The sequence below is a fragment of the Silurus aristotelis genome, assembly GCF_946808225.1.
Source record: "Silurus aristotelis genome assembly, chromosome: 9".
Taxonomy (NCBI): Eukaryota; Metazoa; Chordata; class Actinopteri; order Siluriformes; family Siluridae; genus Silurus; species Silurus aristotelis.
In genome coordinates this window covers 27,193,379-27,208,530 of record NC_139582.1, presented here as the reverse complement: position 1 = coordinate 27,208,530, position 15,152 = coordinate 27,193,379, and the positions used below count along the sequence as shown (strand labels likewise).

Sequence of the window (15,152 nt, the reverse complement as noted above, 5' to 3'; positions counted from 1 at the left end):
GGAGACGGCTTTGGAGCAACAGCTCTGGTGAACATTCCTAAAGTCAGCGGATCTGGAAACGGCAGAGTTGAAGATGCTGTGATTTTCTTTGGAAGTGATGAGGATGGACAGGATTAGAAATTAGTTTGTTAGAGGGGCCGTGCTGGTAGAACTTTTTGGTGAGAAAGGCAAATCGGTAGAAGAATTCAGAGGATGAAGCCACCAGGCAGGAGAGAAAGAGGAAGGCTAAGTTTTATGGAGACATGAGGGTGGTTGGTGTGGGTTTTTTTGGGTTTTTTTATTATTATTATTGATCAGCCTCCTAAATAAAAAAAATCCTGCTTTCTAAAACAAAACCACACTATTAGGATCTGGCCCTTTAAAAAATTTCCAACCCACGTGACTAGCTGGCCGCTCGCGCGCGCTCTTGCTCTCTTTCACACACGCACACGAGTGCGCCTGCGCATAACATGCCACCTGTCACACCCCTATAGAATGTAAAGAAAACAGATATTGAATCTGATTGCATTGTTTCCGGAAATAAAAAAGGAAAAATTCCACACATTTTCAACTCAAAAACGAAAAAAAAGCTATTTAAGACATTTTAATTATTTGAAAAGAAAGACAGTCAATTTTATATTCGTTCACAATATGGACAATAACTTTTTGCTCCTTTATGTTAAGTAAAATCCCAAACACTTTCTTAGGACTCGAAATCACGAGTCGATTCAGTATCACGGTAGGGAGTCGACTCTTGTTTTATAATACCTCGATTTGAAGATTCGGATCAACAGTTGGAGCATCAACTATAAAACTGCTGTCACGGTAGAAGATCAACGCGTTAGAGCAGAAGCTGAACACAGGTTCTGTACCAGGAAAGTGGATCAACCATGACAAAGCCTAGGAAAGTGAGTCAAATGGTTTTAAGTGTGGAGCAATCGGAGGGAGTCGGAGCGCGAGTTCGGAGGAGCATCGGGCGAAAAGAGGTCGGTTTATTACACTTCCACTGACCATGACACATGTCCTGTGTGACACTTAATACAAAATAATAAAGATCACACACATTTATCATTTTTTTTCCAAGCTGAGAAACCTAGATCCGTTCCTGATGCTGGATGAGTTCTGTGTCAGAAAACCTGCTGGATTTCCTGATCATCCTCACCGTGGATTTGAGACGGTAAAACCCAAACATCTGATCCATCAGAACATTGCATTTATTGTAATTCTAATAAGCAAATAGTTCTGGATCCTCCAGGTGCTTCCCTGCGTACAGGATAGATGCAGGCTGGTCAGAAGGTCACGTGATCATGCGTAAAATCAATATAAATAATGTTTATGTAGAATGTAGAACTTTTCCAATTCAAGAGACATCTAGGCAAAAACGCCGAATAGAAGATATCAGATGATGCAGTGCTATGCATTACAGAATACACGCATACTTAAACTCTTAATTCTATTATAATCTTTAATATTTCTTCCTTCTCACCGTGACTCAGCACCAAAATCAGTGTGTCGTTGTTTAGCCACCAGAGGTCGCGCTTGTACAGCTATTTAATTGCCAACACGCAAAGGTCCATGACTCAGCATTTCTAATAAGTTGAGTTTTTATTACATTTTTATCAGCACAACAAGAAAACCATGAACCATGTTAAAGGTATCCACAATCAAAAAAGTGACCCTATTTGTGTTTTGCCCGATTGTTGCATTGGTTGTGAAAAATCACCAAGTCTGCTGAAGCGATTGTAAGTTGCTGTGCATATGCGTAGGCTTTCTACCAAACAGCTCACAGAAAAATGAGGAATATCAGTATAAATGTACGTGACAAAAACAACACTTACCATACAATACTATTTGTGCAAAGTATGCGTACACTAATCAATGACCCTCTCCACCAGTTTAATGGCTGACCTTCATTCGCCTGCTTTTTAAAGGTCCAAACTGCTTCATCCTCAGATTCTCTGACCCTTTTGCCTAGCTATCACAACATGGCCATTGTGGAAGTAACTCGTGTATCTATACACTTGCCCATTTTTCCTACTTCTAACATGTCAAGTTTGTGAACTCGCTTTAATGCTATAGTCAGCAACGCTTTGACATGAAGCGCGAGTATTTCTGATACTCTTTCATTTCAAATTGTTTCTTTTTTATTATTAACTAAATTCAACACATTTTGAGGCAGAACACTATAATTTTATGCTTAATGTACGTATAGAATATTACATGTATTTTTTAATTATGCATCATTTATATTGAATTTTTTTTTTTTATCTTACAATTACACACAATAAAATCTTACTTAGCAACTTAAACCCTACATTTCTGGCTAAATTAATGGTGTAAAGAAGTGACCTGAGATCTCATGGATGCCAAAAAGTCGTTTCCAGGCCATTCGCAACTAAAACAAGAAGACTGAGTGTGATTCATTTAAAAAGCATGCTATGTGTAAACACCCTTGGGCGCTTTATCAGGTACACCCACAATAGAGCTATAAATTATGAACTGTCACTCATTCGGTTCCACTGGAACAACCAAATGCCACTGCGGACCGTCATTATCCACTCAACACCTTGACATGATATTGGCATGGACCTTGTTACAGGTATAACAGCATACCCATGACCAACCAAATTTATTGGCATACTGTTTGGATAAATGATTTCACATCCCTACCACTAGGGGCAGTGTATCACAGCTATAGTCACATGCATTGAACGTATGACTCGGTGTACACTGTAAATACTACTGTCATAGATTCATTATTCTTTGTTTTTGCTCTACAGGTGCCCACTTCCCCAAAGCTGTTTTGTAGACCCCAATTATTTCCATTCTATTTTGAAGAATCTGCTCTTTTATATACCAAAGTTCTCTGTAGTCTCTCATGCTAGTCATTGTCATGCTAGCACGAGGTCACAGAGTCACCTCATGTAGGTTACCAGCTAAAATCCCGTTGAGGGTTGGTTACAGGAAGTTTTTTTTTATTAGTATTTTTACATGGATTACTGGTCTAATAGTGCTTTGTGAAGTGGTGAAGACTTCAACCACACTCTGCCCAGCTGAGCTTGCATTCCCTCTGCTTAAGTGTTTTCCAAGCTCTAGTCTTATCTAGAATTCTTGCTAGAAAATAGGCATAACTTTAGATTTAGATGCAACCCTACTGTCCAAAGAGGTGTCAAAGAAAAAATGTCTTGAGAAGACGTGATAAAGAAGCTATTAGAAGAAACGGTGATTCTCTTGAAAATGTGTAGCAAAAAGAAGTTTAAAAGGTTTGCATTGAACCTCCGACACAGCAGTTTTCAAAGATGAAGTCAGAACGAAGTGATGTTACTCTGTTTCCAACTAATCACCACAGGATCTAGAGTTCCGGTGGCAAGCGTATCAGCTCGGAATGTAAAAAATTTAATGGAGAAATCAGAAAATTCGGGCTTCCAGCTGAGCTTTCGCGAGATATGAGGAGAGAAAGAGAAAGCGCAAAATAGCTCTTTGTATCGACTTTGCCAAATGCTTTAAATGTAAATAACCATCTAACACTCTCTACTATTCATGCCTTACTCAGGGGCCCAGGATTGGTAGCTTGGTGTGGCTGAAATTTGAACTCAAACTTTATAGCCAAAGTCCAATGCCTTAATTAGAGGTTGACCTCTACCAATAGTTGATTGCTGGAACTATCGGCTATCAGCAAAAATCCATACCGATAGTTTTTCCGGCTTCTGGTCCACAGTCATTACAAGAGCGGCCTCTAGAGGCGAATCACTGATGCCATGTGCTGTTTGCTTTTACTCGTTAGATGTTGTGCTGCATGGAGAGATACAATTATATTTATTAGTGAATGTATTAATATTTATTTCCTTTGAACACGTTTTCATGATTCAGTAGTGTGTTTTTTTTATTTTTTATCTTTGTAATAAAGTTCAGTACTATTTTACATGAAATATACGTTTGTTTTTTTTAAACAGTATCCATTTAAAAAAAAACATCGGTTGATTAATCAGTTATTGGCAACTGAAAGCCTTTTTATTGATAACAGAAAAATTGCTCTAGGCTTAACCACTAAGCTTTAAACAGATATATACAGAGAGAAAGTGAAATACTTTTTCAGTCATTTCTTATTAAGCCCAGATCTTCAGTCTTACTATGAGCGGCTTGGAGGGGTGTTGTTAGCCGGCCTCACATGATCCAAAAGCTTTTGGTTTGAAGCGGCGTGAAAATCAAAGTCTTGCCGCCCTGAAGCGGTTTTTGATCCGTGGAATGATACGTCTCGGTCGGATTCTTGTAAATACATTTAGTCGAAAAATCTAATTCGAGTTCCCTTGGTGCAACTATTTTGCCGCCGGGTTGGCTTCAAGTTTTGGTTGAGTGAAATTTATTCTTGTTGCACATGTCTTGGACATAAAAAAACATAAAGAAAGAAAAGAAAAATAAGCCCTTTATAAAAAGAGAGATTTCCTCAGCATACCACAGAGGTCGGTCGAAACTGATAGCTAGATTGGGTCGGGCTTGTTATTTTCTGTCCTTGAATGATGTCATCAAGTGGCAGTGATATATTAAAAACATTAATGAATATAACGAAACATTTACAAACAAAGCACGCTTCTACCTCAAGCAATGCGCTGTATTGAGATCTCTCGGTCATCTTCCGGCTCAAACTACATCTACCAGCCTCCAAATAAGTCTTTAGATAGTCATAGTAATCTTTGGGGACACATCGGTTTAATAACGTAAATTGAAATATGAATAAACCCACAGGAAGCGCTTAGCTAGAAAGCGTTTTATACCGCTTATGTAGCTTGTGTCGCGAGAGCGGCCTCTAGAGGCGAATTGCTGCCACCACGTGCTGTTTGTTTTTCCACGTATTATATTTACTATTTATAAATCTGTTTATTTATTATTATAACTATTGATTAATATGATAAATATATTCAAAATAATTTGTAATTAGCACATCATAAATCAGGACAATTTATTATTATTATGAAAAAAAAATTAAGATCAGTACTATTATTGCGTTACATTTATTTAATATTTTTAATTCAGTATCTATTTGTAAAAACTTTCGATTGATTAATCAGTTATTGACGAGCACGATCCGATCTAGCTATCAGTTTCGGTCGACCTCTGTTGTATGCTGAGGAAATCTCTTTTTTTTTTTTTAAGGGCTTTTTTCTTTTAAAAGTGTGCTTTATGTGCCTTTTTGTAAAATGCAGTACTAAAGTTCAGTAGTAATAAAATAAAAATGTCAATTTTTTTATTAACATAAGGTCTTTTTGCACCAAATTATAGAGAGTAGTATCAGTAACAGTATTGATAAGTACAGGTATTGATATCGATAAAATGTAAACCACCCCCATCCCTACTTACTAGTGTGTAGTGGTGTCCTACAATAATAAAGGGCGTTAAGACCCCTAAGCTGCTTGGTATAAATGTATTTAAACTTTTGTCCCTTTCCAAATCTGTAATTGCAATAAAGATTCAGTATAATGTTTGTTCCAAATTGTGTGTAAATTCTGCGCCCTCTTCTGGAATTTTCAGTCACCTGCTTTAATGCTTCTTTGTAAAGAGAAAGTTAAGGTTCTCCAAAGTTCTCATTCCTACCGCTAAAGGTTTCCTCATAAAACCTTCCAAAATTCTCCTAGGAGGACAAGCTTAAGGGTTTGAGACTGAATAAACCAGTGCTTTTGGCACCCTTTCCATGATGCCTCAGCGAAACAGGTGCGTTTCCTCACGAATAGACACATGACCGGTTACTCACGGCTGCGTTCAGAGATCGCAGGCTGCTCTCAGGCTTCAGGTCAGCGAGCGTCCAGGGGAGAAAAAAAAGATGTGGACTTTTGTCCTCGTCTCCCAGCGATCCTTCCTGTAATGCAAGCTGTTTGCTATTCAGTTATTTAACACGATCAAACAGTTTCCTGAGGTGATATTTATTTTCCAAATGTGTTCTTTGATTTCATGTCAAATCTGAGCTTTTTTTTTTTTTGGTCCTTTCTTTTGGTCTTTTTCCAACGAAACAGAATGAATTGGCTCATTCACCAAGGACCCAGTCAGCAAGAAATAAACGATTTTCCCCTCAGTATTTATTGCACAAGTCGTTCTCTTTACAAAGCAGAATTAATTTCTCGGAAAAAGGAAACGCGTTCTTTCTGAGGATACGAGATTTTGAATGTGTGTGCAGATTAATGATGTTACATCATATACATTTTATGGACAAAACTATTGGGACACCTGACTCTTCCAGCCAAATGTGGTTCTTCCCCAAGGTGTTACCGCAAAGTTAAAGACACACAACTGTATAGGATGTTGCTGGATTCAGTAGTATTACATTTTTCCTTCACTTGGGAGACACTTCCTATGTGCACAAAGCCAGCACTATAGGAGGTAAAAGATATGCTTTACATGGGCTGATCTCCACAAATCTCCAAAATCTAGTGGAACTAGAAATCTTCCTAGAATAGTGGAGGTTCTTGTAAAAGCAAACATGTACTACTAAATGTAGAGGGATGTTCTTCATATATTGTATAAAAAAAGAATGTCTTTCTTTTTCTGCATAGGTAACATACCTTCTAAGTGGCTCATCAGCTCACGAGGACTTTTGTGGACACTATGGGAAACTGGAGGCTGGGGATTTGCAGGTAGACCATACAATAAAACCTGCATATCAATGGAGTGATCATACTTGTGGAATAGTTTCCATCATTCAAATGTTGTAAAGCTGTCTTTTTCTGATTCGGGGGACAGTATAGATACGTGATATATATCTGTACCCCGCAGAGCATATTTCTAACGTCTGCTCTGATTTAGCAGCACTCGGTTAACCGCACTACCAGAGGTTACGAAAGCTGCTGACAGTGTTTCACTCCATAACTCACATCACAGTGTAGCGCGTTCAGGTCTGAGAGCACGGATGGAAATTTCCATCGCGAAACGGAGAAACGAGAGAGACGGACCCCCAAAGGGCGCATTAAGCCGCGGTAGTAAAAATGTCGCGGTTTATTTTTACAACTAATCAAATTAAAGTTTACTTGAGGTCACTTAAGCTTTTTTCTTTTTTTTTTGGGAGAAAACTTGAACATGTTGAATTTCTTAATTTTTGAACTGCATTTGATTTTCAGAAAAAAAACAAAAACAAACTCTCTTTGAAGTTTGCCTCATAGAGAATAGAAATGGGCGCAGTACAAAGCTTTGTGGTACTCCGTATAAAACAAGACAAATTGGGATTACTCAAGTTTGCTGAAATGTGTTTGTGTGCGTCTCGGCAGTGGATGACCGCAGGACGAGGTGTGGTTCATGCGGAGATGCCGCTATCCGACGAGCCGATGCGTGGCCTTCAGCTTTGGGTGAACCTGCGAAAAGCTGATAAAATGGTGGAACCCCAGTACCAGGAGTTGAAGAGCCAACAGGTTCCCAAGCCTAGCAAAGATGGCGTGACTGTGGCGGTCATTTCAGGAGAAGCCCTCGGGGTCAAGGTGAGCATCCGATAGTGGTTCACGACTGTATAAAGTTACAATGCCTAAAATGGGAAAACTTCACCCTGACATTCAGTTTCACTCGGAAAGCCTCGTGTTTCTCTGGAAATTGCAGGCGTAAGGATATCATCAGTCGGCTCCCCCTCTTTATCGGACAAAAGCAGGAAATTGGGAACAGATTTTAAGGGGGTGGAAGTAGGGATTTAATGTTGTAAATGAGAATTGTGGCTGAGTCTGGGTTACCCCGGGGTAGAAACGAGTGGAAGTGACCCAGGACTCGAACTAAATTAGGTCAGTCAAACAGCCAAGTGTTGCCTGAAACCAGACGCTCGCTGTTGTTCTTTTCAATAACATCTGTTACAAAATAGCACACTGTTTAAAATGTTTAGACTGGAAGAATCTCTGGAGCATTGGAGCAATATTACATATAACAGAATAGAAAAAATTTACATATTACATCAAAATGCAAATATAAATATAAAAATAAATAAAAAAAATATAAAAATGAATTTTAGATTACTTTGAAAAATAACTAAAACATTTAAACGCACTCTATGGTGTTTTCTTAATGTATTAGTTTGAATTGATCCCAAACTTTTTTTGGAAAAAAAAAACAAAAAACAAAATCTCGCAATTACGAGTTTATTTCCTGTAATTTTGCCTTTTTTTCTTGTAATTCTGACTTCGTTCCTTTTAAGTCTAAACAATTGTTGGGGGGGGGGAAACATTAATAATTGAACTGCCCCAAATACACAAATAGATGTGATGGATGAATGGATGGATAGCTATATAGATGGATGGACGTGTATAATTTATACACATTACACAAAATGTATTTTAAACAGTCTATTTATCGGTTTTTTTTTCTTTCTATTTTTCTTTTATTTTTAGTCAAAAATCTACACCAGAACTCCAACTTTATATCTTGACTTCCGTCTCAGCGAGGGTGCGAAACACGTGCAGTCAATCCCCTCGGGTAAGAATCGTCCGTCTGTACCGCTAGAACTCAATGAACAAGCTACAACAGCGTCTGTGGTGTTTGGGGCCTAATATCCCCATCAAGCACTGGCAATAAATACGGATCTGGAGAAAGTGGTGCCAGCTGTTCCCGATTCACAGATGTCTATTCAGGATGACTGTTGTAAAACTTTGGCTGAGCAACGGGATAAAAAATGTAGACATGAGGAAGCTCTCAACATGGTTACATTTCTGAAATCGCGCTCGCTCTCACGTAACGATTAGTGTGACCGCGAAAACACCGCCGGCCCCAACTTTCGCTTCGAATAGACAACACAAACATCTCCCTCGTGTCGCGAACCCAGTCAAAACAGCGTTTCCACAAAGACGTCAGATAGGTTTGTACTACAATTCATTATTGACCCAGCCACGAGCGTTTCCAGTATTTGGATCAGACGAGTCTGCAACCGATGATCAGATGCAATACCGCTGGATGGCCTTTTTCTTTTTCTTTTTATTTTTTTTAGTGAAAACGACTCTTCTGCACGACAGCGTCTACATTTAGACAAAAGCAGCGGTAAGGAAATTACTAGGTGTGTTGTGTGTTTTTTTGGTTTTCATTATCCTCTGGAATTTCCACAGTATTCACGCTAAAAGTGGACGATCCATCCTAAAGGTCATTCAAAGAGGAGCATTCACGAAAGTCTGGAAAATGATTCACATTCGGCTCCAGTAAATAAAACCTCTTGTATATTAAGGGGTCAGAATGAACAGAATTAACATTGGCTCCAAAAATGTAATGGCGCCATTCAGGTGTGTTTGCAAAAGGAAGGATTACAACTGTGGTGAGCTTGAATGGACACACAAAAAGCCTGAGGTGGTGAGAACTTCTCTGGGCTACATGATTGTAATCTATTGTTAAAAATCTGTAGATTTCCAATCAGGAGAATGTGTATGTTTCCATCCACTCAGCTTGTTATCTCAAGACTACACTACATCAACTTATTTGAGCTCTGCAGCTGATCCAGAATTGGATCTTCCTAAGTTCTCCCACACCAGACCTTTACTATGCTCCTTCCACTGACTTTCTATAGCTGCCCGTTTTGGAGACAAGGTGAGGGAGGTGAGATCGAAATGGTTTGGACATGTGCAGAGGAGGGACATGGGGTATATCGGTGGGAGAATGCTGAGGATGGAGCCACCAGGAAGGAGGAAAAGAGGAAGACTAAGGAGGTGGTTTATGGATGTGGTGAGGGAAGATAGGTTGAAAGAGGCAGATGTAAAGGACGGACGGAGGGGTATGGAGACGAATGATCCGCTGTGGCGACCCCTATGGGAGAAGCCGAAAGAAGAAGTAGTATCCCAATAAACCAGCATCAGAATGTATTTATTTTTATAGTCTATAAATGTAAGAGTCATTTACATTTAAAATAATATTACCTTTTTTTAATAATTCGAGAACAATATTCCATGGCCGTTTCTTTGTGGACAGGTGGTGACTTACTCTGACGCTGGCACTAGTTTTGGTAAGTCTGCGCTCAGATCCCTGATCTTGGCCGACAGGAATGGAACCCAGTGTCCTATTATAGTGTATATAGTGTGCAGATTCGCTGAAGAACAGTGCGTAAAGAGCTTCATGGAATGGGTTTCCATGGTCGAGCAGCTGCATTCAAGCCTTACATCAAGTGCAATGCAAAAACGTGTCGAATCACGCTTCACTGCCTGGCAATCCGAAGGACGAGTCTGGGTTTGGCGGTTTGGCTGACTGCATTGTGCCAAGTGTAAAGTTTGGTGGAGGGGGGATTATGATGTGAGGCTGTTTTTCAAGAGTTGGGCCTCTTAGTGACCAAGACATTTTAGACAATTTCATGCTTCCGACTGTGTGGGAACAGTTTGGGGACGACCCGTTCCTGTTCCAACATCACTGCTCAACAGTGCACAAAGCAAGATCCGTAAAGACATGGATGAGTGAGTTTGATGTGGAAAAACTTGACTGGCCTGCAAAGAGTCCTGACCCTCAACCCGATAGAACACGATGATTAATTAGAGCGGAGACTGCGATCCAGGCCTTCTCGTCCAACACCAGTGTCTGACCTCACAAATGCGCTTCTGAAAGAACGCTCAAAAATTCCCATTAACACACTCCTAAATCTTGTGGAAAGCCTTTCTGGGAAAGTTAAAGCTGCAAAGGGTGGGCTAACAGCATATTAAGTGCTGTTGCCACATGATGCCACATGCATGAATAAAGATCACTGGCATTTGTCTGATCCTCAGTAGGAGATGTGAAATAAGCTTTTAAAGCCCACTAGGAACTACAAGTGTTAAACAGAAGACCTTCTATTGCTTGACATGAGCAATTTACCCTCCCCCAACACCCCTATTGTTACCTTACAGGATAGTTCCAATTAAAGATCCATTTTAACGCTTCAAATACCTTGATTGTGTCAGAAACAGTGTTAAGGCCATGCTTTCATACTTATACCACAGAGAAGCAATAGATTTAATAGTACGAGTGCATTAATAAGATCGAGTGTATATTCTTGTAGAAGTTATGAGGCTGTTCGGGGAATGGCTCCCACACATGCACACGAATCCTCAGAGAATGGTCTGAATGAAAATGCATTATTATGCATTAAATGCATGAAAATACATTATGCACACTCAGCACTTTTATATATATAATATATGTAGGAAACCTATAATCATATTCTGTTGTGCTAAATAGGTTGGACGGCTTTTATCTACACGCTCTCGGGAATTGTGCACACCGGTAAGTACAAACTTCCTTTCACGTGCACACACAAGAAAGCTTTTGTATAAAAATCATAACATACAGTAGTGTTTTTTTTTTTAAAAAAAAAAACAACCTCACAATCCCGACTCTTTAGAATCGTCTCGTCTTCCCTGCAAACATTGAGTATATCTTGATTTCCACTTGGACCTACGAGGGTTTCCTCTGTGATCTCACTCCAACGGCAGCAGCGCACACCCCTGGCCTGAGGAGCAGTTACTATAGCACTGTTTGAAGTGTTGATTTATTGAGGCGCTTTTGATGAATTCCAGGTTGAGGGGGTGGATTTTCGACACGGTCATTAGTTGATGAATTTTTTCAAGCTGGAGAGTACGCGGAGACGGGGAAAAAACGCGAGCCTCTTGAGCCCAGGCCAGTTGCGTCACGTCTTTATATCGCACAATTAATGCACTTATCAGGTTTTCAGTTTCTGTGCAATGTTTTCCATTTGTCAGATTATAAACGTATATAGGAAATGTTTTTTTTTTCTTTAATCTCGTCGTCAGGGTCATATTCCAGCCAAACTTTATAATGAACAAGGAGGAAAAAGTGCAAAGCTCTGCTAAAACCTCCAAGGAACGTGTTGAGATGAATAGCACATTTATGTTTTTTGAGGTTTTTTTTTTTTTTTTTTTTGGGAGTGTATGTTCCTACTTTTTTTTTTTTTTTTTTTTTTTATCAGCTCCAAAATAAAATTGGGGAGAGAACGAAAACATTCAGTCTTGCACATGAAACATTCTGCTTGGATCACTGACGAACGCGGGAAATCTTCCAAATAAACGTTATCTGATCGCAAACATTGACTCGCTTCGAGTGTTTCAACTAATTCCGAGCAAATCTCCGAGGTTATCTCCGACCGACATAAAAGCGTTGTACGTTTGCTCCTTCGAGTATAAGTTGTTGACTGTATAATTAACATAATTGTTAGCAGATGATTTGGAATTGAGAAGGACGACAAGTTGTGTAATTCTGTGTTTTCGGTGTTGTTCTTGCGTTTGTTAGGGCCGGAAGGAGACCAAAAGAAAGTCGAACCTCACCACACTGTGGTTTTTGAGGATGGTGACTGTATTCAAGTGAAAAATAAGGTACAAAAAGCCTCTCTTTTTTGCGCCTTTAGTTTCATTTACACTGTATTTCAATTTGTTTAACAGATGGAATACTTTGTGTTGTTGCCAGGGAGCCGAGGAGGCACACTTTGCTCTGATCGCCGGAGAACCTATCAATGAACCAGTGGTGAAGCATGGTACACACGGCCTACGCAGTTACATTTCCACCAATCAGCAGTGACTTACAATTAGCTCATATATACAGCTAAGCAGTTAAGGGTTAAGGGCCCAGTGGTAGCAGCTTGGTGATGGTAGTATTTAAACTCATGACCTGATCAGAAATCCAACAGCTTAACCACTGAGCAACCCCTTCCCCAAATATAAACTACTAGTGTACTGTGGTCACAGAATCGGTTTGGAGAAATGTCTTTGAATTTAATTCGTTTTTATTTGTATAGCGCTTTTAAGAATGAACATTGTCTCAAAGCAGCTTTACGCAGACAACGTGGTGATAAAAAATTAATATGTTGTTTATAAGTGTAAGTTTGTCCCTGATGAGCGAGCCGGTGGCAACTGTGCCGAGGAAAAACTCCCCAAGATGGCATAAGTAAGAAACCTTGAGAAAACCCATCCTCATCTGGGTTGCATCGAATGTCCATTTATTACAGATAAACAATGGTGCGGTGATGGTGATCAGAAACAAACCGTAGTCATGAGTCAGTGTAGCAGACTGTTGACATTATCTACAGTCATTTTCCTATTGGCTCTACAGTCCACGATCTTTGGTTTGAAATAAGACGTACACCGATCAAGTAAACCGGGTGAAGTGAATAACACTGATTATCTCTTCATTGTGGCACCTGTTAACGGGTGGGAAATATTTATTTGGACGCAAATGAACAGTTTGTCCTCAAAGAAGGAAAAATGGCCGAAGGGAATTGAGCGAGTTTGACAAATTGTGAAGTCTAGACGACTGGGGCGGAGCATCTCCAAAACCGCAGTGGGATCTTTCCTGGTCTGCAGTGCTCAGAATCTATCAAAAGTGGTCCAAGAAAGGAACAGTGGCGAACGATCGAAAGGTCAGGACTGTTTTGGCAGCAAAAGGGAACCAAACACGATATTAGGCAGGTGTTTACAATAATGTGCCTAAACGGTGGCCATGAAATTATCACAAATTATCACCTGATCACACACATCAAAATGTTTTTTTAACACCAGAATAGTCATAGATAGGCTATAGAGTCATAGATGAGCACCTACAGGAGGGTCAAGAAATCATTTGGATTGACCTGTGAAACATAGTGATATAATACATTATACTGACAAAAGTATTGAGACACCTGGCTTTTCCAGCCACATGTGATTCACACAATTGTCTTTGGATCCCCTTCACATGAACTAGGAGACTCCAAACCTGTTCCAGCATGACAATGTGCACAAACCCTGCTGCATGAAGATATGGTGTACATGATTTAGACTTAAAGTGGTCCGCTATATATAGGAGGCCAACCCTACTAAGACTCTTGGGGCTGGATGAGCACAAATCTTCATTTACATTTGCGACATTTAGCAGACGCCCTTATCCAGAGCGACGTACAAAAGTGCCTCAAGCAATAAATAAATCTACACTGGTACACAAGATTACAAACATAATATAAATATAACTCTTGAATTCTACAACGCAAACTTGTAAAGTGCTAATTTAAGTGTTTCAGGAAAAGGTAGGTCTTCAACCGTCGCTTGAAGATAGTTGGGGACTTTGCTGTAAGGACATCTAGGGGAAGTTCATTCCACCACCTTGGTGCCAGAACAGAGAAGACCCTTAAAGTATACTTACCTCTCATTCTGAGAGAAGGTGGTACCAGTCGAGCGGTGCTGGAGGATCTCAGACAGCGTGGTGCAGTGCGAGATGAGGTCTCTGAGGTAAGATGGCCCATTTTTGGCCTTGTAGGCAAGCATCAGTGTTTTGAATCTGCTACGTGCAGCTACTGGAAGCCAGTGAAGGGAGCGCAGCAGTGGGGTGGTGTGGGAGAACTTGGGCAGATTGAACACAAGTCGTGCCCAAGTTCTGGACCAGCGCCATCTTACCTCAGAGACCTCATCACATCTCGCACTGCTCGACTGGTACCACCTTCTCTTCACATACGCACTCAAAAAATCCAGTGGAACATCTTTCCAGAAGAGTGGAGATCATTATAACAGCTAGAAATTGGGGACTAAATATTGAAAAAAGGGATGTCCTTGGGATAGCTTGGGATTCTGTTCATGACTGAACCCTGATAGAATTTTGATCGGATATTTAAAAATGGAATCACCCTGGCAGAATCTCTACAAATAATCTGGTGTCCGTGGAGAAAGAATCAATAGCTAAGGCGTTCAACAATTCCAAATGCTTACTGTTCTTTTAAAAATCCAGTGTGCTGAGCAAACCGTGGCTCGATGTTTAATCTTTTGCATCTGTGTCCTTCGATTATAGGCCCATTTGTCATGAACTCTGACGAGGAGATCGAGCACACCATTGCGGACTACCGAACGTGCACAAATGGATTCGAGAGAGCGAAACACTGGCAGTCGAAAATAGGGGGAACAATGTAAATGTTTGAACGAATGAATTCCATTTTCATATTATATATATACACACACACACACACACATTCTACTGAAATATTTAAATATTATCCACTCTATAAGCTGCACTTACTGACTTTTTCCAATGAAGGCTGATTGGATTTAATTGTTCATTGTATGTTTTAAGAGTGACCTTTTCTGCCACTAAAAGCACCTTATACAACCCATTAAAAAAGTACTGAAAGCACGTCCTGTCGTCGTGTCGTATTTCAAACTCGTTTACTGAAACTCGGATGACGTGACGAACACACACATGCATATACATGTGAAGCAGTGACTCAGCTTTTGCCCTGC

General features: G+C 40.0%; 2 protein-coding genes and 1 long non-coding RNA gene across 6 annotated transcripts in view; 2 read left to right on the top strand and 1 right to left on the bottom strand.

The window, feature by feature from the left end:
- Positions 1-15,152, bottom strand: part of LOC310731205 (cytoplasmic tyrosine-protein kinase BMX-like) — a 48,859-nt gene that overhangs the window by 27,385 nt on the left and 6,322 nt on the right. The gene's annotated exons all lie outside the window — the stretch shown is intronic.
- Positions 464-15,045, top strand: pir (pirin). Of its 4 annotated transcripts, none has more exons than XR_014535100.1 (10): positions 468-965; positions 1,064-1,156; positions 6,522-6,602; positions 7,230-7,436; positions 8,328-8,412; positions 11,119-11,163; positions 12,187-12,269; positions 12,361-13,230; positions 13,801-14,088; positions 14,324-15,045. XR_014535100.1 is itself a non-coding variant. In XM_083550724.1 (9 exons), exons 1-9 carry the CDS (start codon positions 870-872, stop codon positions 14,823-14,825), a joined length of 876 nt encoding a protein of 291 aa, XP_083406850.1. In that variant the 5' UTR covers positions 464-869; the 3' UTR covers positions 14,826-15,045. The 4 variants fall into 4 exon arrangements, 1 of the variants encoding a protein (XP_083406850.1); XR_014535101.1 differs by having other exon boundaries at positions 14,308-15,045; XM_083550724.1 differs by lacking the exon at positions 13,801-14,088 and having other exon boundaries at positions 464-965; positions 12,361-12,427; positions 14,707-15,045.
- On the top strand, positions 1,163-3,523 carry LOC310731258. Its single transcript, XR_014535134.1, has 2 exons — positions 1,163-2,578; positions 2,760-3,523. It is a non-coding gene; the product is annotated as an uncharacterized lncRNA (long non-coding RNA).

Excerpts from the sequence above, each read along its gene's own strand:
- pir (XM_083550724.1), top strand. The coding sequence starts at position 870 with ATGACAAAGCCTAGGAAAGTGAGTCAAATGGTTTTAAGTGTGGAGCAA. Across the intron at positions 11,164-12,186 it reads CTCGGGAATTGTGCACACCG|GGCCGGAAGGAGACCAAAAG; the intron begins GTAAGTACAAAC and ends TGCGTTTGTTAG. Across the intron at positions 12,428-14,706 it reads TGAACCAGTGGTGAAGCATG|GCCCATTTGTCATGAACTCT; the intron begins GTACACACGGCC and ends CTTCGATTATAG.